Below are 24,037 nucleotides of genomic sequence, written 5' to 3'. Positions count from 1 at the left end.
AGTGCCTTCAGTTGCAGCACCAGACATGAGGATCCTTCATAGGTCACAGGGCAACATCAGCAGAGCCTGAAACAACTGGCACAATTTCCCAGTTGAAGACAACTAAAAAGATGTTTCACTGGGACCTGGGGTTGGAAAAAGCTGCAGTGCAGCTGGGACACAGCACAGCCCGGCTGGAGCAAACCAGGAACAGCCTGCAGGGCACCTGTCTCCATGTAAACTGGGGTTTCCAGACCTCCTGGCCCAGGGATCTCAGAGGACATCTTGAAGGGATGGTAAGAGAACTCAGCCACACCAGAGAGTGTCAGAATCTGGGCCAACATTGGCCTTGGAACAGCCCTGCTGTAGGAACCAGTGTTGGGAACCTGCACAACCACCCAGTAACTGCTTCCAAAGTGCTCAGCCCACAGATGATAAGGAGGTCAGGGGAGACTGAAGAGGTATTGCTGCCATCCCTGGGGCAGGACTCTGCTGTTTGCCCATATCCAGATCCACATGTGATCTGGGCCCCCATATCACATAAAGAATCAGGAAACATCCTCACAGCTCCAGGGCAGAGGGGAGGGCTTTGTAATCACCCTTAGACCACAGCACAGACAAGAGAACAGTCAGAGCTTCTCATAAGACCTCGGAGGAATTGAGGACCCTGTGGAGTATCTCCAAAAAACCCCAAAGCCTTCGCAAGTGCAGCAAATTAGTCATAGACTGAGGAAATGAGCAAACAACAGAAAAAGAAGAATCTAACCATAGAAAATTACTTTGGTGCCATGGAGGATCAAAATACACATTCAAAGATGATAGATTTGAAGCTTTTGTATTCAAAGTCTTCAAGGGAAATAAGGAAATAGGCTCAGGCTATGGATGAACTCAGAAAAGAATTTGAAAAACAAGGGAGGTAGAGGAAAAATTGTGAAGAAAAATAAAAGCAATGCAGGAGGGGGAGGCTAGGTGGTACAGTGGATGGAGTACCGGCCCTGGAGTCAGGAGTACCTGAGTTCAAATCCAGCCTGAAATATTTAATAATTACCTAGCTGTGTGGCCTTGGGCAAGCCACTTAACCCCATTTGCTTTGCCAAAAAAAAAAAACCTAAAAAAAATTTTTTTAAAATAAAAAGCAATGCAGGAAAATCATGAAAACCAAGTCAACAACTTGGGGAAAGGATCACAAAAAAATACTTAAAAAATGCAACATGTTAAAAACCAGTTTAGGCCAATTGGAAAAAAGCAACCCAAAAGGCAAATGAGGAGAATAATCTTAAAAATCAGAATCAGCCACCTGGAAAAGAAGATAAGAAAGTATTATGAAGAAAATAACTCCTCTAAATGTAGAATAGAGCTAAAGGAAACTGATGCCTTTGCAAGAAATCAAGAATAAATAAACAATAAAACAATACTAAAAGAATGAAAAATTAGAAGAAAATGTGAAATATCTCACTGGACAAACAACTGACCTGGAAAACAGATCCAGAAGAGATAATTTAAAAATTATCAGGCCACCTGTAAGTCATGACCAGGAAAAGAGCCTAGACTTCATTTTTCAAGAAATAATGGAGCAGGGTGGCTAGGTGGCACAGTGGATAAAGCACTGGCCCTGCAGTCAGGAGTACCTGGGTTCAAATCCAGTCTCAGACATTTAATAATTACCTAGCTGTGTGGCCTTGGGCAAGCCACAACATACTCATAAATTTTATGAATAGAATTATAAAACACATTTCACACAAATGAAATCAGATCAAAGAATTGGAAAAATATAAATTGCCCATGAGTAGACTGAGTCAATTTAATAAAAATGAAAATTCTGCCTAAGTTAATTAGTCAGTGCCACTTCAATCAAACCACAAAAAAACAGTATTTGATGAAAACTAGAAAAATAGTAAAATTCATTTGTAAGAACAAAAGGTCAATAATAAGAGAATTAATGAAAAAATACAAAAGAAGGTGGTCTAGCAATACCAGACCCCAAACTATATTATGGTCCTGGGGCTGCTAGGTTGCACAGTGGATAGAGCACTGGTCCTGTAGTCAGGAGGATCTGAGTTCAAATCCAGCCTCAGACACTTAATAATTACCTAGCTGTGTGACCTTCAGCAAGTCACTTAATCCCATTAACTTGCAAAAACTAAAAAGCAAAACAAAACAAAAAAACCTTACTGGTCCTGGCTAAGAAATAGAGGTAGAACAGTGGAATAGTTTTGGTACACAAGACATAGCAGTCAAGGACCATAGGAACCAAATGTTTGATAAACCCATACACCCCAGCTCTTGGAGTGAGAACTCACCAATTGACAAAAAAAACAATAGAATGCAAACTAGGTATAGACCAACATCTCATCTCATACCAAACCAAAATAAGATTAAAATGGGTGCATGATTCAGACATAGAGGATGATACCATATGCAGATTAGAAGAGTAAGAAATATACAACTGTCAGATATAAGGGGATGGGTGTGACAATGGAGACCAAATTACTTAATTTCTGTTTGCCTCAGTCATCTTAAAACAAAATGACTTCATAAAAATAGCACTTTTCCAGGGATGGTATATGTCTGTAAGTCATAAGAAATTAATGGAAAGATGCTTTGTGAGAATTAATAGGAAATAACATTACCAATGAGAGAGATATATGATTGGAAAAGGAATTGGGCTAGTCCCTTATCATTAGCAAGAAATAAAGTAAGGCCCTCAAAATTCTGAGCATGTAGATAACAAGTGTACATAGACAACCACCACAAGATAAGAAGGCCTGGTGGTATGTAGGTTGTGTTGTTGAAGGAAATACATCAGAGGAAACCCCAAATCTGTACATGGAAGTATAAAATCATAGAATTTGAGTGTTAGAAGAGACTTCCTTAGCCATCTAGTTCAGTCCATCCATGAAAGGACCAGTGATCACTTTGACTCCAAGGAAGAGGAATCTATCACCTCCTAAAGTAGCCCATTCTGTTTTTTTTCTGTCATCGAGTTTAAATTTGCCTCTTTATAACTCCCCCCCCATAACTTAACTGCTGCTTCTGGGATCAAATCAAACAAATTCAGCTCCTTTCTACATAAGAACCCTTTAAATTGCTGTGTGAACGCAACAATTATTTCTCCCTTAGTCTTCTTTTCTCTAGGCTGAAAATGTCGAGATATTTCAACCAATCTTCATTTGATATGTATTCAAGACCCTTCACCATCCTAGTTGCCCTCCTCTGGACATTCTGCAAAAGTCCTTTTTAAATCATGGTGCAAAGAATACTCTATCAATACACAATACTCTGTATGTTTGATATGGATAAAAATATGGCAGGATTATCATCTCCCTAATCATGGAAGCTATTCCCCTTTAATGCTAGCTTTTTTGTCTACTATGTTACATTGCTAACTCCTATTGAGATTGCAGTTCATTAAAACCCCCAAGTCATTTTCAATACAGCTACTAATTGTCTCCACCTGCATTTTAAACTTGTTTTTTTTTAATATGCAAGTGTTGATCTTCTTCAATCATTTTTCTTTCAGTAATGACTTTTCTTCATGGACTCCATTTGGGGTTTTCTTGTCAGAGAAACTGGAATTGTTAGTCATTTCCTTCTTCAGCCCATTCAACAGATGAGAAAACTGAGGCAAACAGGGTTAAGTGACTTGCCTGGCTCAGAATTCTATCCACTATGACAACTAGCCACAGCCCCATGTGCTAGCTGGCCCATCCAGATCATTTTGGATCCTGAATCTGTCATCTGCTTTATCCCTCTCAGCTTTGTGTCATCTACAAATTTGATGAACCTTTATATCATCCATGTATTTCCAAATCATTGATAAAAACCCTACCGACCTGTTTAGAATTGTGGCCAAAAAAGGAAATGAACTTGGTCTGAAATGATCTTTTCTTGAGAAAGCCAAGTTGCCTCTTTTCAGGCTTTCCTATCTTTTTAGATGTCTACCATCTTTAACTTTAATGATTTGTTCTAGAATTTACCAGAAATCAAGATAAGCTGATAAGTTTTGAGAATCTGTTCTATTCCCTTTTCAAAAATTGGCATATACCTTTCTCTTAATTTTTTGGTTCCACTTCCATTTCCCCTTAGTGATCTTTTCTTATATAATCAATTACATCTAGTTCTTTCAGAACACTGAGAAGATACTTCAACTGGGCCTAGTGCCCTGCAACTAAATGCTCTCTCACTAAGGTCATACACCTCCTTGTTGGGCTTTTTTGTTCTATCTTTTCTGTTATTGTCCTTTTCAGAACAAAAGGAATAAATCATGAATCAGAGTTTGCTGCCATCCCTCCGTGGTCAGTTATCATTCCATCATCCAAATCTAGTCCTTTCAGATGCCTTTTTTTCACAACTTTTGCTATTAATTTATTAGCAGCTTCCACTATGATTTAATAACATGATTTATAGCACCATTTGTGTTTTCTCACAGTGCTTTTACTGCACAATGTCCTCATATTTTGCCAGTTTTCTCTTTAGTAAACACCAGGATAAAGCCATTTAGATTGTAGACAAGCTCTTCATCTGTCATCTACACATGGCTAACCACAGTTACCAGTTACAGCACATTCTTGCACTGGGAACTTGATTGTAGATTTAATTTCATCTAACTTGGTCACCACATTTTCATTATGGAGGAGTGGAAATGGAATTTTGCCCTTAGACAAAGGGCCCAGTATTTATCTAAATTTCAATATTTACTTTGATCAAGGACTCAAAGGTCAAAAGTCTTCAGATTCTTGTTCTTGTTCAACTTCTTCACCTGGATTCTCTACAATTCAAGGTATTTATCCTAGGATTGTTGTTTTTCCAGAATTCACATAGAAAATTTAGGTTGGGATGTAGATTTGAGTTGGATAACAGCAGAGAGATGTTTGTTCTTTGGTGGATCATCCTCCTTCAGACTGATCTACAGCTCTACAGTTTCCAAAACTTTTCTGCATTTGCTCTAGGTTTCAGTCAAGACCTCTCACATAGTTTCATATGGAGTATCACAAGGGACCTTCTGCTCAATGGCTGCAAAACTCACAATCTAAGAGAGGCCTTGTCCCTTCCTTTTCTTCCCAATATACCTGAGCATTAGCATTACTCAAGTTATATTTTGGGGGGGGGGGGGGGGAGTTGGCAAGATAATGAGGTTAAGTGATTTGCCCAAGGACACATAGCTAGGTAATTATTATTAAGTGTCTGAGCCGCATTGAACTCAGGTCCTCCTGATTTCAGGGCTGGTGCTTTATCCACTGGCCCACCTAGCTACCCCCATGAACCATGCTTTTTTTTTTTTTTTTTAGTGTTTGTATGTCATTGAGTTTAAATGACTTGCCTGAGGTCACATAGTAAGTAATTATTAAGTGTTCTGAGGTCATATTTGAACTCTGGTCCTCCTGACTCCTGGGCTGGGGTTCTATCCACACTCAGGTTATTTTTACAGGATGATACCATGCTCTTACATTCATTCATCTCTATTTCTTATCTTTGCTGCCATCTTCTGTACATTTTTTTAAATATAGATTGGTTTACTGCTCTGTGCATCTGTGTTTCTTCTGACAAATTTCCATTTTTCTGTTTCTCTTGGCAACTTCAAAATTTCATTTCTGAGAATTTTCTGTCCCTCCTGAGCTTACTTCCCTGATCCTAACCCCTTCCTCTCTTCACCTCACTTTCCCTCTCCCCCCACTTTCCTTCTCTTTCTCTCTCTCTCTCTCTCCTCAAACACTTTGCTCATTTCTTTCCTCTCCCACTATTTTAGTTGTCCCCTTCATCTAGGTAGTGAGGTGGAATAGTAAATAGAAGTCTAGACATGGAGTCTAGAAGCAAATTCAAATCTAAGCTCAGACATTTATTTGCAATGTGATCCTGGAAAATTCTCTGTCTCAGCTTCTTTATCCATATAAAATGGGAATAATAATAATTGCACTTATATCCCAGGATTGCTTTGAGGATAAATGAGATAAAATTACTAACACCTTAGAAATGCTAGCTGTTATTATCTTTTATTCTATGATGAAAGTGGGGAGCTTATATACTTTGACTGACAATGATCTCCAGTGATACAAACTGCAATCTATCCATTTATATAATTATGTGTAACAAAGAATTTAAAATACTTTTTGACTTATTTTCATTTTTCTAATCTCTTTTTTCTTATATTTTTGAATGTTAGTACTTCCCAGATTTATCTATTTTAAATTTTTAAATGAAGGAACAAGGAGAATTAGAAACAATATGAATGAGTCAGCTGAGAACTATAAAGGTCTGAAAAGTTTGAGGCCAACCTAGGCAGGAAAGCATATTGCCCAGGAGAGGGATATCAAAATGAGTCAGGGGAAGTCTGAGACAGCATTGGTCTAAATATCAGGGGTGCTAGAATCATTTTTTACGAAGAGAATCGGATAGGATGGTGGATCTAATCACTAAAACAAGAATACCTATAACTCTGCCTCCTTCTGAATTAGTTTGTCAGCTATCAGACAATGGCTGAAATTTTGTGTATTTGTGCCTTAGGAAAACTTCCCTGGTGCTGGCATTCTGTCTATTTTGTTAAAACTATGGAAGAGTCACATATTTAAGGAAATCTAGGCAGTGAAATATTAATTGCACTAATAATTAGAAAGTCATAGGCAAACACATTCTTCCAGGGACAAATATCATTGTATAAAGATCTGCTTGTAAACATCCAATACCATCTTTTTATTCACTCATTCATTTAAAAACATAATGTCTGTATGCATTCCTTCTACACCAGTATTTCCTAGGTTAAGAAACCCTTACTTCTAATCAGGTGTTATGCATGTATTAAATATCCATCTATCTCTAAATATCAAATATCTATCTACATCTAAATACTATCTACATCTTAACATTTTCATGTTCCAATTTGTCAGTATATTTTCCTTAATTGATACCTAAGTAGACAATTAGCTTTAAGCAAAAAATAATGATTTCTTACCTAGTACAATAACTTTTTTTATATTTTGTCACCTGTATCTTGGGATTCAGCTTACTTTGGAGTCTGTATATTCTGTCTCCTGACTATGGTCCTAGCAATGATTTTTCTCCTAACTGTGACACAGCCTAATCAGAGCTAGAGCTGGGGTACCCATTTTATCCCTTAGTATTGACTAATTTTTGTGTAGGCTACATCATTCAAAATGAGGAATTATTTTCTTATCTTAAAATTAAGTTGTTCCTATTCATTTTAAATTTTCCTATAAAATTAATATTAGTATTATATATGTTAGAGAGTCAGTGTAATGTAATAGCTGGATAACTAGTTTTGAGTAAGGAAGACTCAGACTCAAACTTATTCTCACAAATGCTAACTTTGTGACCTGTGCAAACCATTTAACCTTCAGTGTCCAAGCAGCTTTATGAAAATTTCATTTGCTGAAAGAATGCTGACCTGTATTGGCAGTGAAAGTCTCTTACCAGCAACCCCCTACATCATTGAAATCATAGATACAGTCTCTATCCCTATTATGTTTGCTATTTATTTAATTGAACTGGAAGGCAGAGGGGGATACTAATTTGGCAGTTTTCAAAAATACCAAAATCTATCTTTTACTTTGTAGAATATAAAGATATGGACATATGATCCAGAAAATGCAAGTCCTAGTGAGTTGGCTGGCAATGCATCAGAACCTTCGATGGTAAGTAGAAACAATTTCATAAATTTTATTATCTTGCAATTTCTCAATGTATGAAAAAGAAATTATCTTTCTTATAAATAATGAAAAAACACTGTAAGCAATACATCATCACAATTTGATTTTTCTGTAATTTATAAGTATGTGGCTACTTAGCTTCTCCCAAAAAAAGAACCAGATTTCCAAAAATTACCAATCACAACCATTTCTCAGAAATGCTTAATAAGTGTCCTTTTTGTTTGCCCTAAAACCACAGTTAACATATGCTATATGGGCTGGTCCTGAAGCGAATCAGAATGACTATGTTATAGTTGTATACAATTACATATTCAATAGATTGTAGAGTTTTGTTTAGTGGTCAGTAGTAAGAATCTTCTCTGACTTTCCTGATAAGGGACCAATCTAGCCTGGGCTTCATCTTATAAGCTTCTGCTGATTAGGGACTGCAACTGCCCCATCCTTGTTTAATTCTGTTGCTCTAACTCCTGCTATACAAAATGACTGCCCATGGGAGAAAATTCCTTCCTCTTGCTTTCCTTATTCATACTCTTTTCTCCATCTGCTTCAATTTAGTGGTCCATCCCTTCCACTGCTTTGTTGTTTGCAAACTGTCCTTTGTCCTCACCCCTCACCCTCTTCATCCTGTACTCCTTACTTCTCAAGCTAAGGAAAACCTGGTGTATTTCTGATGATTCATGGCTCTCTTTGTCACACCAGGTCCTTACCACTGGTGCCAATACTTGTGGGACCAATACCCACACTGATGATCCTTCTATCCCTGGTCTTTCAATTCATCATGGCTTCCATCTCACAATATGCAACTACCAAGGGGCAGCTAGGTGGTGTAGTGGATAAAGCACTGGCCTTGGAGTCAGGAGTACCTGGGTTCAAATCCGGTCTCAGACACTTCATAATTACCTAGCTGTGTGGCCTTGGGCAAGCCACTTAACCCCATTTGCCTTGCAAAAACCTAAAAAACAAAAAACAACAAAAAATATGTAACTACCAAGAGTGGCCACCCCTTAGACTATCACAGATTTTGCTCCTATCTCTAAGATCTTGAATTCTAAATTTCTGAGATCACAGTTTCCTGAAATTCCATCCTTCCATTGTATCATTCCTATTGAACCTGTTGTTCATTGCTATTATATGCTTGATCCCAAAGTGATAAGGCTTCTTGAGTATGGTGAAGAATGAATTCAGGGAATTAGGAGTCATATTTTGAGGAAAGTGATTCTAGTGATTCTAAGAAGTTTTCAAGATTCTAAGATTTGATTCCTTTCCTTTAAGAACTTTTTTCTAATGTATTTCTTCCTTTTTCTCCCCAGAAACAACTCATCCTAGATTCTCCTCTCTAGTATTACATTTCTATATATAATGTGCTTCATTTTTATCTCCTCCCTACCCAGGGAGTAGAGTAAATATCTTCCTTGTTCACCACTGACATCCACAGAATCTCCTTCTGCTAACTCAGAAACTATTCCTTCTTTGAGGATCCCTGGAATTCATATAGCCTATCCAGATCCTAGATATATTGATCTGGTAACCTCCAAGTCATTCCCCCTCCTTTTTCAATAAGTCCAGTACCAAGATCATAGCATTCCTCTTCAATCCCACCCAGCCCTTATACTTTGTATATATACTTAAGTATCGCTACACATCTGTCTCTGCAGAGACAGATGTGTATGCATATGCCTTTGCCTTGAAGGAATATATTGTGTACATATTTGGTGGGATGTTATGAAGAGAATAATATATATACACAGTTATCTGGTAGACAGCATACTACTGACAGCTCCTTGTCATGATAGAAAAAGTCAGCAAATTTAGAACATGTAAAAGAAAGAATGCTTGATGCTTTCACATTCAATTCTTTGAAGCACTTTGCTAAGAGATAATCAGAAAATCACTGTATGATTGTGATCCTTCTTCACTAACTGCTTCTTGCACAGAGACTAAAAACTAGATTCAATAAGAAATAAGGACACAAGGAATTTTTAGGTAGGAGAGGAAAGACCTGAACTCAAGGAAAAATTAATTTGGCAACTCTATGAAAAATGTATTGGAGAGAAGATAGATTTGAGGCAAGGCAATCAACTAGGAATTTATTTTCAATAGTGCAAGGAAAAGATCATAAGAGGTGACTGTGAGAGTAGAGAGAAGGAAGAGAGATGGAAGAGATTTTATGGAAGTGCTTAATATAAATCTTAGCAACTGACTGAATAAATCAGGTGAGAGTGAGCAGGGAATCCAAGGTGAATCTTCTAGGATGATGATACTCCAGATAGGAATAGGGAATTTGGGGTAGGGAAGGGAATAAGGAAGATTGAACTGGAGAAAAAGGTAGTGAGTTCTTCAAAGCAAATTACAAGCCATCTACACTTCCTCAATCTGTTCATTAATACTGTCCCACCAAAAACAAAATTGCAAATGCAGTTCTAACTCACTGGTCACAGCCTGGTATATAGAGCTAGCCAAGCTTTAACCACTATGATGTGAAAGTAATTTGACAAGAAAGTGGGATGGGTCTAATTTATGAGAACACACGAATGGCAGAAAAAGTATTTTCCCAAAGGCAAATCTTGTACAGGTATCAGGATTGCAGCTAGGTTATAAACATCCAAAAGGCAATGCTTGGTATGGAAGGGAGAGATGGAAGGGAGGGAGGACAGTAATGGGGGAGGGAGGACAGTAATGGGGGAGGGAGGACAGTAATGGAGGAGGGAACAAAGCAGTAGGAGTTTGGGGTGATTATGGGAGAAGAAGGTGGTAGGATTATGTGGGAGACAAACTTCACAATTGCCCCACAAGTGTGGGATGCAGTACATCTTCTAACCCATCAGCTAGTTGATTAGTTGATCCACATTACTCATTACATGGTCCTTTGGATATGTGTACTTTGGAGACCTCTAGATAAGATGATCTCTAATCTTCCTTCTACCTTTAAATATATAACCCTGATAGAATAAAACTAAGAGACATGTGCTTCTTCCATTCAGCTAACTTCTCTTCTGTTAAGGTCAGCCTTCATTCTTCTTTCTGTTGCCTTCTCTCTTTCATATTCAAGGTCTGTTCAGTCAATATTCTTTTACTTATTGTTAATAGAATAAGCCATAAACTGAATGAATTTATTCACAAATTAAGAATTTTCAGGTATATATATTTTATGTTAATGTCTATAGTTTTATGACAACTTTTGTATAACACTCAAATCTTAGAAGTTTAAGTTATAATTTGAAAATAAAAATGCAAGATAATCAAATTTTTTTCCTTTTTTCCACAGAATTCCATGTCACTTAGCATGCAGTTTTCCACAATGGGACAAGAACCTCTTATTCTGTCAGCATTCACTTATCATACTTACTTTCCACATACCACTGGAAGAGGGTATTTCACTTAAATATTTCAAGTGCAAAATCATATTTATTCAATGAAATTAAAACTAGATAGATTTTCATGAGGAAATAAAAATTTCTAGGGGAGTTTTAATTTGATTTTACATCTAATAATAAATATTTGAATTGCTTGTCCTTTGGCAAAAAAAAAGATTTTACATCATACCCCAAATTTGCCTCCTATTTAGATGGTATAAGTCATATTCCTTGGATGTGCTTCCAATTCTGTATAGCAGTTCCTAAATCCTCACCTTGGGATTTCGTCTAATATGTTTAGACTGGTTAAATATTTCAGGATATCTCACAAATTCTTAGATGAATGAATGAATGAATAAAAAAAGTTTTTATTAAACACTTATTTTTTTACCAATTCAATAAATGGGACCATTCAAATTCTCAAGGAACTTAGCTTTTCAGAGGAGGATGCAACACATTTAGAGGAGTGGTGACCATAGGGGAAGAAGACCTCTGAGAAGTCACAAGGTTAGTGAGTTGATCCCATGGGGGAGTCAATTGACTTGACTTTTCCAGAAGTAAAAATACTACTTATTTGATGAATGAACCCAAAGTTGGTATTGGAGTATGCATGTATGAGGAGTAGATGGCCTTTGTCTAGATGGAATATTACCTCTTCGGGAGCTGACGAAACATAATGAATTAGAGGAGTTTGCACTCACTTGTCAGTCTAGACAGCTCAATTTCCAGGATAGGAATTCCAAATCCAGTCCCTAAATGGGTTGTTTCCCACTACCCCATTAGATTTAATATCCTTTTTCCAACTCACTAGTTGTAAAAATGAACAAATTGGAGTCCTTGGCTTATATTTTGTGTTTTAAAAAGATAGTCTCTCTCTCTCTCTCCCCCTCTCCCTCCATTATCTTTCTTTCCTTCCCTTCCTCCATCCTCCCCATCTCTCTCTTTCTCTTTACACACTCCCCACCCCAAGGACAGGAAACAATTTCTTTGGAACTACTTCTTTCAGAAACATAAAATGGTTAGCTCCTGAGAATCTTTTCTCCACCCATTAAGGAATCAATCTCCTAAAATTTCACTAAAATAGTAGTGGTTGAATATGAACTATTCAAAGTATTCAAATTTTGACAATAATTATTAATAGAAAATGCATGCTTCAAAGACATAATGTTTGTATTCAGATGTCACTTGTCTCTAAGGATCCCCAAATTTACCAGGACATGTCTGATCATCTCACATTCCCAGTTATCAATAGGTTGGAAAGAGTCTACAAGGAGTATAGTAGGACTAAACCCTGGAAATGAATGTGAGGTGCTCTACCTAGACCCATAGTTAGGAAAAGAATAAGTAAATGAACCAGTCTTGCATTGATTTCAATGTTTTTGTTCTATAAACTTGCTTACCTTTGCAAAATAATGGATAAGAATGGGGAATGCAAATTTCAGGTAAATCTCTGAAATCCAGCAGATTAGATATTGAACTCTAGTCAGTAAACCTTTACTAAGTATATACAAGATGCAAGATACTATGTTAGTTTTTAAGGATACAAAGACAACATTTATAATCTCCTGGGTTGTATGCACAGTATAATCTGAAGAGGTTAGGACAAAGATTGAAGGGATTCAGAAGGGACTACTAGAAGTTAGCACAGGAACTGAACCTATAAGTATGCAAAAGTTGAAGTGAAGAAGTAGAACATTTTAGACAGAAGAAAGAATATGTGAATGGAAAAATGGAGGATAATATCTAGAGAAAAACAAGGTCAGTCTATGTGGAAAGCAGTCTATCACTTTGGTATGATGTCTCATTTTCATTATCTTGGATTGAAGTGTTGACTATTTCTATAATTTGTTGTTTGATCCACTCATTCTTTAAAATTAGGCTATTTAGTTTCCAATTAACTTCTAGTTTATCTTTCTATGGTCCTTTATTACATATAATTTTTACTGCATCATTATTTGAAAAGGATAAATTTAATATTTCTGCTTTTCTGCATTTCATTGTGTATTTCTTACTGCCCTAATACATGGTAAATTTTGTATAGGTTTCATGTACAACAGAGAAGAAGGTATATGCCTTTCTATCCCCATTAAATTTTCTCCAGAAATCTATCTAACTTTTCTTAAATTCTATTCATTTTAATTTCCTTCTTGTCTCTTTTGTGGTTTATTAGATTTATCTAATTCTAATGAGGGAGGCTGAGCTTCCCCTCAATGGAATAGCTTTGCTGTCTATTTTTTCCTTTCCCTTCTTTTTTTTTTGCAAGGTAATGAGGTCAGATTAGGTTGCAAGGCAGTGATACTTGCCCAAGATCACACAACTAGGTGTCTATTTTTTCTAAATCTCACTTAACTACTCCTCTAAGAATTTAGATGCTATACTTGGTGCATATATGTTTAATATTGATACACTTCATTGCCTATGGTATCTTTTAGGAAGATGTAATTTCCTTCCTTATCCTTTTTAAATTAGATCTGTTTTTACTTTTCTGAGATCGGGATTGCTACCTCTTTTTTTTAACTTGAACTGAAGTTCATGACATTTTCCATTCTAGCCTTTTACCTTTATCCTGTGTGTATCTTTCTGCTTCAAATATGCTTCTTTTAAACAACATATTGTAGGATTCAGGTTTTTAATCTACTCTGCTATACTCTTCCATTTCACAGAATTCATCTTTTTAACATTCACAGGTATAATTATTTTCCTCTATCCTATCTTCCCCCATTTTTACTTTTCTCTCTCCTTTCTCTTTATCCCTCTTCACCAGTGTATTGCTTCTTACTGCTGCCTACCTCAATCTGCCCTCATTTCTATCAGCTCCCTTTCCTTTTCTTCTCCCTTTCGCCTCTTCTCCCCCCCTTTCTGTTCTCCCTTTTATCAGTCTCTCCTTTCCCTTTCTTTCTTCTTTCCCTTTCCCCACCCTGTTTGGAAAAAAAGTTTCTTAACCCAAATGGAAAAGTATGATATTCTCTCTTAAATACAAATCTGTAGAGAGTAAGCTTTACTTAGTGATCAAAATTCACATCTTTACCTCTCTACTATAATAGTTTGTGGCTACCTCTTTATGTGATATTATTTATCCTCTTATATCTCAACCTCCTTCTCCAAGGATAATACATTGTTTCATATCTTAATAGTTTTATCTTTCTTGTAACTACACCCTCTATCTAAGTATACTCCTTTAAATGTCCTAATAGAAATACAATTCTCAAGAATTATAAGCATAATCATTTCATATCCTTACTCTGTATTCAACTACTCTCTCTTCAATTGTCTCATTAAAAATACATTTCTCAAATCACAGTCAATTTATACCCACACACTATATCTAAGTATGTTCCTTTCAATTGTTCTAAGAGAAATACAGTTGTCAAAGAACTACAAGTATTTTCTTCCCATGTAGGGATGTAAACAATTTGATGTTATTAATTAACTCTTTTTTATACCTTTTTATGCACTTCTTGAGTCTTGTATTTGAAGATCAAATTTTCTGTTCAGTTAAGGTCTTTTAATCAGGTAAGTTTGAAAGTCCTCTATTTCCTCGCATAAAACACGATGAATTTTGCAAAACAGTTGATTCCTGGTTGTAATCCAAGTTCCTTTGATATTCCTAGAATATCATATTCCAGGACCTCTGATACTTTAATGTTGAAGTTGACAAATCCTGTGCAAATCTGACTCCCTAGTATTTAAATTGCTTCTTTTTAGCTGCTTGCAATTTTTTTGACTACAATATTCCTTGGAGCTTTCATTTGGGGATTTCTTTCCAAGAGTGATCAATGGATTCTCTCAAAGATAGCTTCTTGTTCTAGGATAGTAGGGCAATTTTCCTTGTTAATTGCCTGAATGATATTTTCCAAGCTTTTTTTTTATTGTGGCTTTCAGGTAGAGCAACAATTCATAAATTACCTCTCCTGGCTCTATTTTCCAGATTGATCATTTTTCCTGAGAGTTACTTTACATTTTCTTCTATTCCCCCCCCACACTCTTTTGGTTTTGGTTGATGGAATCCTGGTGCCTCAATAGAATTTTGTTGAACTCTAATTTTTATAATCTTATTTTCTTCAGTTACCATTTGGTTGATTAATTAATTACTTTTAGATGAATTGTTTTCCTTTTCAAATTAGTCAATTTTTCATTTAAAATTTTCTTTTTCCATTTTTGAAAGTATTATTTTTTCATAATTCTCCTACATGACTCATTTCTTTTCTCATTTCATCTTTCTTCTTTTTTTATTTGAAACTCATTCATAATTCCCTTTGAGGCTTCATATGTAGGCATTCTGTTGCTCCTTCCCTTTTCTGAGATGTCAGTTTTATCTTCTCTAACAAAATAATAGCACTCTTTCATGGTTTTTTTGCTCATTTCAATAATTGAGCTCTGCTTCTGGGGCACAGGGGCATAATTGCAAGGTTTTTGGTGTCGGTGCCTACAGGTCTGGTATCTGGCATCTCAGGTGCTCTCAGTTTGTTCCCTGCACTAGGGTAGCCCAACTCATTCCTGTCTGCTGCCCCAGCATCCTCGGGTTCAAATTTTGCTTTCTGAGCTGAGATATAGACCCTCATTACTGGCCTGCTGAGCCCCAGATCTGAGCTGTGCTACAGCCAAGAATCTCCCCAGGTTTCTAAGTTCTCCTTCCTATGAAGGGCTTCACTCGCCTTTAACTCATGTGAGATAGACTTTTTCTGAAGTCCCTCCTTTATCTTCAGCTGAAAAGCTGCATCACTCTTTTTTTTTTTTTATTTTTGTGATGTGTGTTTTCTGTCACTTTAAGGGATTCATTTAAAGTCATTTCAGAAAAAGTTCCAGGAGCTTCCTAGCTTTCTACCACCATCTTGTCTTGTTCAGTCCAATTCTGCTTTTCTTTTCTTTTTTTTTTTATTTTTGCAAGGCAATGGGATTAAGTGAGTTACCCGAGATCACCCAACTAGGTAATTATTAAGTGTCTAAAGCCAGATTTTAACTCAGATCCTCCTGACTCCAGGGCTGGTGCTCTATCCACTGCACCACCTAGCTGCCTCCCAATTGTGTTTTTTAAGTTCTCTTCAGTAAAATTTTATGCCTCTTTCTTAATTTAAGTCCATTCTGTTTTTTAAGGTGTTAGTTTCTTCAGCATTTTGGGGGATTCTTTCATTAAGTTGTTAATTCCCTTTTCATCATTTTCTTGCATTGCTCTCATTTCTTTTCCCAGTTTTTCCTCTATCTCTTGAATTCTTCCAGGAATTATTGTTTATCTTTTGTCCAATTAGCATTTTTTTGAGCCTTTGCTTACAGCTATTTTCACATCATTGCCTCTTCTAAATTTATGTCTTGGTTTTTCCCTGCCATCAAAGTAACATTTTAATGGACAAAAGTTTATTATTGTAGTTTTCTTATTTTCCATTGCCTATTTCTTTTTCTTTTTTTTTTTTTTTTTAGGTTTTTGCAAGGCAAATGGTGTTAAGTGGCTTGCCCAAGGCCACACAGCTAGGTAATTATTAAGTGTCTGAGGTCGGATTTGAACCCAGGTACTCCTGACTCCAGAGCCGGTACTTTATGCACTGTGCCACCTAGCTGCCCCTACCTATTTCTTTATGTTCAAAGTGGACCCTCCTCACCTGAGATTGGGGAAACACTTTGCCAAGCACTGGGCTTTTTTGTATTGCTGTCTTCAGATTTACTACATTTCCCAAAAAATAAGACTAGGTCTTATATTAATTTTTGCTCCAATAATTTATTTTCAGTGATATCTAATCATTTGTTTATGTACAAAAATCTGCCTTTATTCAAATAGTCATATCATCTTCTTCTGTAACATTGTCATAATTCCAGCTTGAATTTCTTGCAACACCATTTCCTGTAGAACTATTGACCCCAATTTCTCATGTCCAGCTATAGAGTTCCCCTTAAATGAACACTTCTTGTCTATGTAGCCTGCTGGTCCCTTGAATTTTTCACCCAAGTCATGACCTCTTGCAGGCTAGGCTTCACAAAGTTTCCATTTTTTTTCTCCATTCTATTTTCAATGTAGTATTGATTTTCATGCACAAATGGCTTGTTTATTGCAATAACAATTGTTTGGAGATAGGCAGTCATTTCTGTGGGAATCAGTATTTGATCTATTCTTCTCTCTGCCGAATCCCAGACAAGCAGACCTTGATGGCCATTTTGAAAAACAAGTGGCACCATTAAATCAACCCACTTCCTTATAACTGCTTGGGTGCACCAGTTCAATCATATCTTTCATACCTTTAGTAGTGATTATAAGTGGAGCCTTTTTTCATTCAGACATTATCAAGTATGTAAACTTTTATGCGTCATGTTTATACTGATCATTTGGCAGTAAGTTTTGAGTTCAATTGTTTATATGGGCCTCTCATCCAAAGGAGATTGCTTGGGTATTTACAATGTTTAATTATAATTTATACTGACAAGTATTAATGTCAATTCTTTTATTTATTTATTTGTAATTAATTATATTTTTATTTATCATTTATATTTAATTATACATTAATATTGTTATTTTATAATTCAATATATTCATCATATGTTGCAATGGATGTATTAAATGCATCCATCTGACTGACAGTCTTAACTGGGGCTTATTTTAGGGGTAGGGCTTTTATTACAAGCATCTTGAAAAAAATCATGCTAGACCATCTAGGTTTTATTTTGGGGAAAATATGGTAGTTTGGGATGTTTGCAAGTTTTCATTGTTTACAAGGTGACTTTATCCTGGGAGAGGTGTGGTCACTGTTCTCTTAATCTGTTCTCTGCTCTTTATTCATGAAAGGTCCCTGCTTCCCTGTAGCCACAAATGCTAGTGATCCTTTTGGTCATGGAACTGTGACCAGGGCTCTTATTCCTTTGTTACTATTCACAATATGGGCAGTAGATGCCAATCAGCACCAGCTGCACTCAGTATTAGCAAAAAGTAACCATCTCTGGACTGAGAGCTTCTGAAGCTGCTGAGGCCTCCAAGGCCATTACTGGTGCTCCTATCCCACTCTAGACCTGTGCCAGCCCTCCTAAACTCTCTTAGGCTATAAAAAAATGTCTCCTTATCATTTTTATTTGGTTTTGCTGCTTCAAAATTTTACTTGAGGCCACATTCCAAAGTTGTTTGGAAGGGAATATTGGAAAGTTCAGCAGGGTGACAACCTGTACTCAGTCACCTAGAGAAAAAGTGATTAAAGTGAGATAAGTGAAGCCTTGGACTTTGGTTTCCTCTCCACATCTCACCTTGGTCACTTCCACAAAGAAGCACAGCAAGAAAATGACCCTATGCCCCAGATACTCTCTCACTTTCCCCTTGACACTGGAAGAAGAATATTTCATAGGCTTTTTGATATGAGTAGGGGGGAAAGGAAGAAGAGATATGAATTTTTCCAACTGTTCTTGCTGTACCATATTAATAATCCCTTTTTAAAAGCTAATTAAATCCATAATCATGACAGAAAGCACATGGGCAAAGGCTCATGATCTGTAGCATTAGAAAATGGCCAAACCCAACTCTTCAGGGATTCCCCTAGAGTCCTGAGAGGATCTGATAGCCAGCCTGCTAGGGGACTCAGACTGTAGTCTCAGAAATTAAATGTGCTACTGTTGTAATAAGTAGCTATTGAAAATGTTTTTAGAGGTGGAGCTTTTTTTTAAGAATTGTTCTTTAGGAAGCATATTTTGATAGTTCTATGAAAGATGAATTGGAGAAAGGGGAAATCAGAAACTATTTTCTAATTAGAAGCCTGGAGCAATAATCTTTATACAAGGTGATAAAGACCCTAACCAGGGGAGAAATCAGATAAGGCAAGAGAAAGGGACAGATATGATAAGAATTGATTGACTAAGAAGGATTAGGAAAAGTGCAAGATGACTTCAAGGTCATGAACTTGAGTGCTTGGAAGAATAATGGTATCCTCACTAGAAAGAGGGAAATTTGATGGCTTGATCTGATCAGTGGGAAAGATAATGGGTTATATTTGGGACATGATAAATGTTTTTTTTATGATTTTGGTTTGTTTATTTTATATCATTACAATAATTTTGTTATAAGAGTAAACATAACCACCCCCCAAGAAGATGAGAAACCTCAAGAATAGTGAGAAAAAAAATGTACTTCAGTCTGTGTTCGGATTCCAACGGCGTTGTCTCTGGGGTGAGTTGCTTTCTTTATCATAAGTCCATCAGAGAAGTTGCTTCAATATTTTTCCCACAGTTGCTATCACTTGCTGTATATCCCTCCACTCTATTCTTCACCACTCTCATTTATTCTATTCTCTCTCTCCTTTCATCCTGGCCCTGTCCAAAAGTGTGTTGTATCTGAGTACCCTCTCCCACAATCTTCCCTCTCTTCTATCACCTATTCCCCCTTCCCTCCCCCCCCCCCATTCTCTCTTATCCCATCCCTTTCTTCTCATTTTTCTTCTAGGGTAAGCTAGATTTTTGTATCCTACTAAGTGTGTATGTTATTTCCTCTCTGAGACATTTCTGGTGAGAATGAGGGCTCACTCATTCCCCCTTGCCTTCCCCATTCCACTCCATTGAAAAAGCTTTTTCTTGACTCTTATGTGAAATTTATTAGCTCCTTCTTCCTCTCCTTTCTCTTCCTCCCAGTACTTCCCTTTATCACCCATTGACTCCATCTTTTTACTATATTATACCATTATATTCCACTCCTTCCTGTACCCTGTCTATATATGCTCCTTCTAATAACTCTTATAAATGAAAAAGTTCATATGAGTTATCAATACCTTCTTCCCATGCAGGAATACAAACAGTCCAATATCATCAAGTTCCTCATAGTTAGTCCTTCTCTTCCACCCTCCTCTATGGTCCACCTGAGTCCTGTACTTGAAGATCAAACTTTCTGTTCAGTTCTGGTTGTTACAATAGGAAAGTTTGAAAGTCCCCTGTATCATTGAAAGTCCATCTTTTCCCATGAGAAAGGATGTTCAGTTTTTCTGGGTAATTAATTCTCAGTTGTAAACCAAGACCTTTTGCCATCCATAATATCATATTCCAATCCCTACAAGCCCTTAATGTAGATGCTCCCAGATCCTGTGTAATCCTGACTATGGGAGCCACAGTAGTTGAATTTTGTTTCTGGCAGCATTTAGAATTTTCTCTTTGACTTGGGAGTTTGGGAATTTAGCTATAATATTTCTGGAAGTTTTTCTTTTGGGATCTCTTTCAGGAGATGATTGGTGAATTCCCTCAATTTCTATTTTATCCTCTGCTTCTAGGATCTCAGGGCAATTTTGCTATATTATTTCTTGAAAAAATGAAGTCTAGGCTCTTTTCCTGGTCATGACTTTCAGATAGCCCAATAATTTTTAAATTATCTCTTCTGGATCTGTTTTCAAAGTCAGTCATTTTTCCAATGAGATATTTCACATTTTCTTCTAATTTTTGGTTTTTTGGTTTACTTTTCTTTCTTAGTTCTCACAAAGTCATCAGCTTCCCTTAGTTCCAGTCTGCATTTGATGGAGTTATTTTCTTCAGAGAGCTTTTTCATCTCCTTTTCTAGCTTGCCAGTTCTGCTTTTTAAGGAATCCTTTTCATTTGCCTTTTGTTTTGCTTTTTCCATTTGCCCTAAACTGGTTTTTAACATAGTATTTTATTCAGTATTTTTTTTTCTTTCACTAAGTTGCTGACTTAGTTTTCATGATTTATCTGCATCGCTCTCATTTCTCCTTCCAATTTTTTCTCCACCTCCTTTAATTGCTTTTCAAAGTCATTTTTGAGCTCATCCATAGTTTGAGCCCATTTTTCTATTTCTCTTGGAGGTTTTGGATACCAAAACTTCGATTTTGTCATCATCTGAGTATGTGTTTTGATCTTCATGGAACTAAAGTAATTTTCTATGGTCAGATTCTTCTTTTTCTGTTGTTTACTCATTTCCTCAGCCCAAGACTAATTACAGCACTTTTACAAGACTTTGAGAGTTTTTTGGGACACCCCTCTGGGACCTTTATTCCTCCAAGGTCTTATGCTCTCTTGCCTGTACTTTGATATGTAGATGACCACAGGCATTTCCCTCTGCCCTGGAGTTGTGAGGAGGATCCTAGCTACCTTAGTATGGAAGGCCAAACTGCAACCTGGATCTGATTGTCAGTAAACAGCAGCAGAGTCCTGCTCCAGGGAAAGCAGAGAGATTTCTTCCATCTCCCCTGACCCCCTTAGCATCTGTGGGCTGTGTTCTGGAGGTGCAGGCTCATTTCCCCCGTTCTTGCTACAGGTGGTGCTCCTCACTCCACACTCATTCTGGTGTAGCAGAGTTCTCTCACCACCTCCTCAAGCTGTTCCTGGTGATCCATGATCAGGGCTGGACTGGGCTGTGCTGCACTGTGGCCGAGGCTTTTTTCCAACTCCCAGTCCTGATGAAACACACCTTTCCCAAGGAACTTCTAAGTTGTCTTGGACTGGGAAAATGTGTCACTCAGTCTTTCTGTGGGTTCTGCCCTCTAAATTTTGGCTAGAGTCATAATTTGATGGGTTTTTTGAGTTTTGGGGGAAGGAGTTTCTGGGGAAATGCTGCCTTCATGCTGACATCTTGGCTCCATCCTTTGGACATGATAAATTTGAAGATTCTTATGAGATATACATATAGAAAGCTCCAAAATTCAGTTATTGATGTGGAGCTGAAATTCAGAACCGACACTAAGGCTGGATATTTAAACCTAACTAAGGAATGGTCAGATGGATAAGAGAAAAGCCCAAAGAGCACTTTGTCACAAAAACCAACAGAGCACAGAATATCCAGGGGAGGAAGTGTCAATCAGCAGTGTCAGATGAAATGTTCCATGGGAAATTTAATAGAATGCTGGATCTGGAATTAGTCAGCCTGACTCTGAATACCTGCCTCAGGTATTTATTAATCTAAGCCTAAGCAAGTTGCTTAGCCTACCCAGGCCTCAGTCTCCTCATCTTTAAAATGAAATGGCTAAACACAAAGACCATGAATATTTGAATATTACAGAAAAGTAAAAAAGAATGAGGATCTCTGGGGTGGCTAGGTGGCATAGTGGGGGTGGGGGTGGCTAGGTGCTGTAGTGGATAGAGCACCAGCCCTGGAGTCAGGAGTACCTGAGTACACTTACAGGCCTCAGACACTTAATAATTACCTAGCTTTGTGGCCTTGGGCAAGCCACTGAACCCCATTGCCTTGCAAAAAAAAATGATCTCTAAAGCAAAGAAGGAAAGAATAGGGAAAATTTTGATAGAGAATAGGTGAGAGAAAATGACCTCAGGATGGGTTCTATTCTCTCATCACTGAAAGGAAAGTAAAAAAGGACAATGTGAGAGGCTTGAGGAGAGAAGGTTGCCACCTATCTCCACTGTTGTGATTGTGTGTGACCCTGATGCACCTCCAGAAAAGGTGGGGATACAAATACAAAGGCAAAGATAGTCCCTGCCCTCAGTGAGCTTATATTCTAATGGGAGAGGCAAGACACAAAGGAGAATGGTGACCAGGGATGGAATATAGATCCAGAGTGTTATAGGAGTGGTGAATGTGACCATAGTGTATAGACATCTCATCATAGTGATTTGAAAGACCCAGAACTTTCTAGGGGTGGGAATGGGGAAGAAATTTTGCAAGACAGTGAACAAGGCTATGGTGGAGAGAACAGTGTGTGAAGTGTAGTGGCTTAGGCCACTCAGGCTTTAGGAAAATGAAGTCCTCACATACTTGGTCATCAGACTGGGGAGAAGTTTTAGCTGCTTGGAAAAAAGACAAAGCCTGTCCTCAAAGTTTCCTCCAAAACAAGAGCCATCACATTCTTTTGAAATAAATAATAGTCATGTAGAAAAGTAAGATCCAAATGTGTTGTTTATTTTAATTCTACACCAAGGGCAGTATTTCTGTCCCAAGACTTTGTATGATTTAGAGTTATAAAATATCCTTACTGACCAAATTACACTTCCTGAAAGACTTCTCTTTCAATAGGTACTTCTCTTTCAATAAACCATTGGGGTCTATTTGGTCTGTACCCCACTCATTTTCTCAGTCTTTTGGTCTCTGATACAAATGAATGGGAATTGGAGTGGATAGGTGAAGAAAGCGTAAAAGAACAGGTATTAAAGGAATTACCCTACAATTCAATTCTTTTTATTTGTCAAATTCCTGCCTTTATTATAGAAAGATAAATTGATTGATGTTTAGATAGATGGTTATGTATTTATGTATGTATGTGTGTGTACATATGTACTAGCAAGCCTTTCTACAGTAATACATGATAGTATAAAATTAAATACTAAAAATAAATGCCAAAAAATCTTCAGCAAAAAGTGACTTGAATAATCAAAGAGGTATTGGTAAAGGAAATGGGGTTTGAGTTTTCTACACAGAGTAGAGAGGAAGAGGTGAAAATTTCATTGAGGATCTTCCTGTGGGCTATGATGAACCACACTAAAGATTTCTGAATACAGAAGTAACTTCAAATCACTGTTTTTAGTTAGAATAATCTGTTTATAAGATTCAAGAGGAGGGATCATGTCAAGGTGAAAAGAAATTTTTATACTTGCCAGTAATTGCAGCTTTATTTTTCTGTTCTTAGGGACTGGGAAGTACAAGTGCCATTTACAAAAAAGAACCTTTTTATGAAAATCAGAGGGAATTCAGTAGCTTTCCAAGATTGCTTTATTGCAGACTATATGTTTTTATTGTCTTATATTAAACTAAATTTCAGCCAGGATCCTAATTATTTACCCATGACATCAAGAAAAGAAGAAATTATACTTTTTGACTGGCCACCATGTTTTCCTGCAACTGTTGCAATAGTTTCTTATTGGGAGACCCTTTTTACAACGGATGCTTTTGATACTTGGGAGAAGATCAGAATACCCCCCAACATCCTGACTGAGGAAGAAAGGAAAAATATAGAAGACATTAGCTTATTAGAACAAGGAATAGTAATTTTAACAGCAAATTCTCTTTATCTGAGGACAACAGACAATTTCATAAGACTTGACCAGAAGTTTGGTATTCCTCCAAATGTAATAGGAACAGAAACAAGAACCTATTGTTGGCCTGAATTTACTCCAAGGGTTAGTACAAGTTTATTGCTG

At 37.0% G+C, this 24,037-nt stretch overlaps 1 protein-coding gene across 4 annotated transcripts in view; it reads left to right on the top strand.

Annotated features, from left to right (window-relative positions):
• LOC141513237 (cation channel sperm-associated auxiliary subunit epsilon-like) overlaps positions 1-24,037 on the top strand; it is a 139,258-nt gene that overhangs the window by 46,336 nt on the left and 68,885 nt on the right. For all 4 annotated transcript variants that reach the window (XM_074222861.1, XM_074222860.1, XM_074222863.1 and 1 more), the window contains 3 exons: positions 7,548-7,625; positions 10,906-11,009; positions 23,527-24,016. In XM_074222861.1, coding sequence (XP_074078962.1) covers positions 7,548-7,625; positions 10,906-11,009; positions 23,527-24,016 — 672 coding nt within the window. The remainder of the gene's footprint in view (positions 1-7,547; positions 7,626-10,905; positions 11,010-23,526; positions 24,017-24,037) is intronic.

Source organism: Macrotis lagotis, chromosome 2 (assembly GCF_037893015.1).
Source record: "Macrotis lagotis isolate mMagLag1 chromosome 2, bilby.v1.9.chrom.fasta, whole genome shotgun sequence".
NCBI classification, from domain to species: domain Eukaryota; kingdom Metazoa; phylum Chordata; class Mammalia; order Peramelemorphia; family Peramelidae; genus Macrotis; species Macrotis lagotis.
Note: the sequence above shows the minus strand (reverse complement) of the source record. Positions and strands in the feature narration are given on the sequence as shown.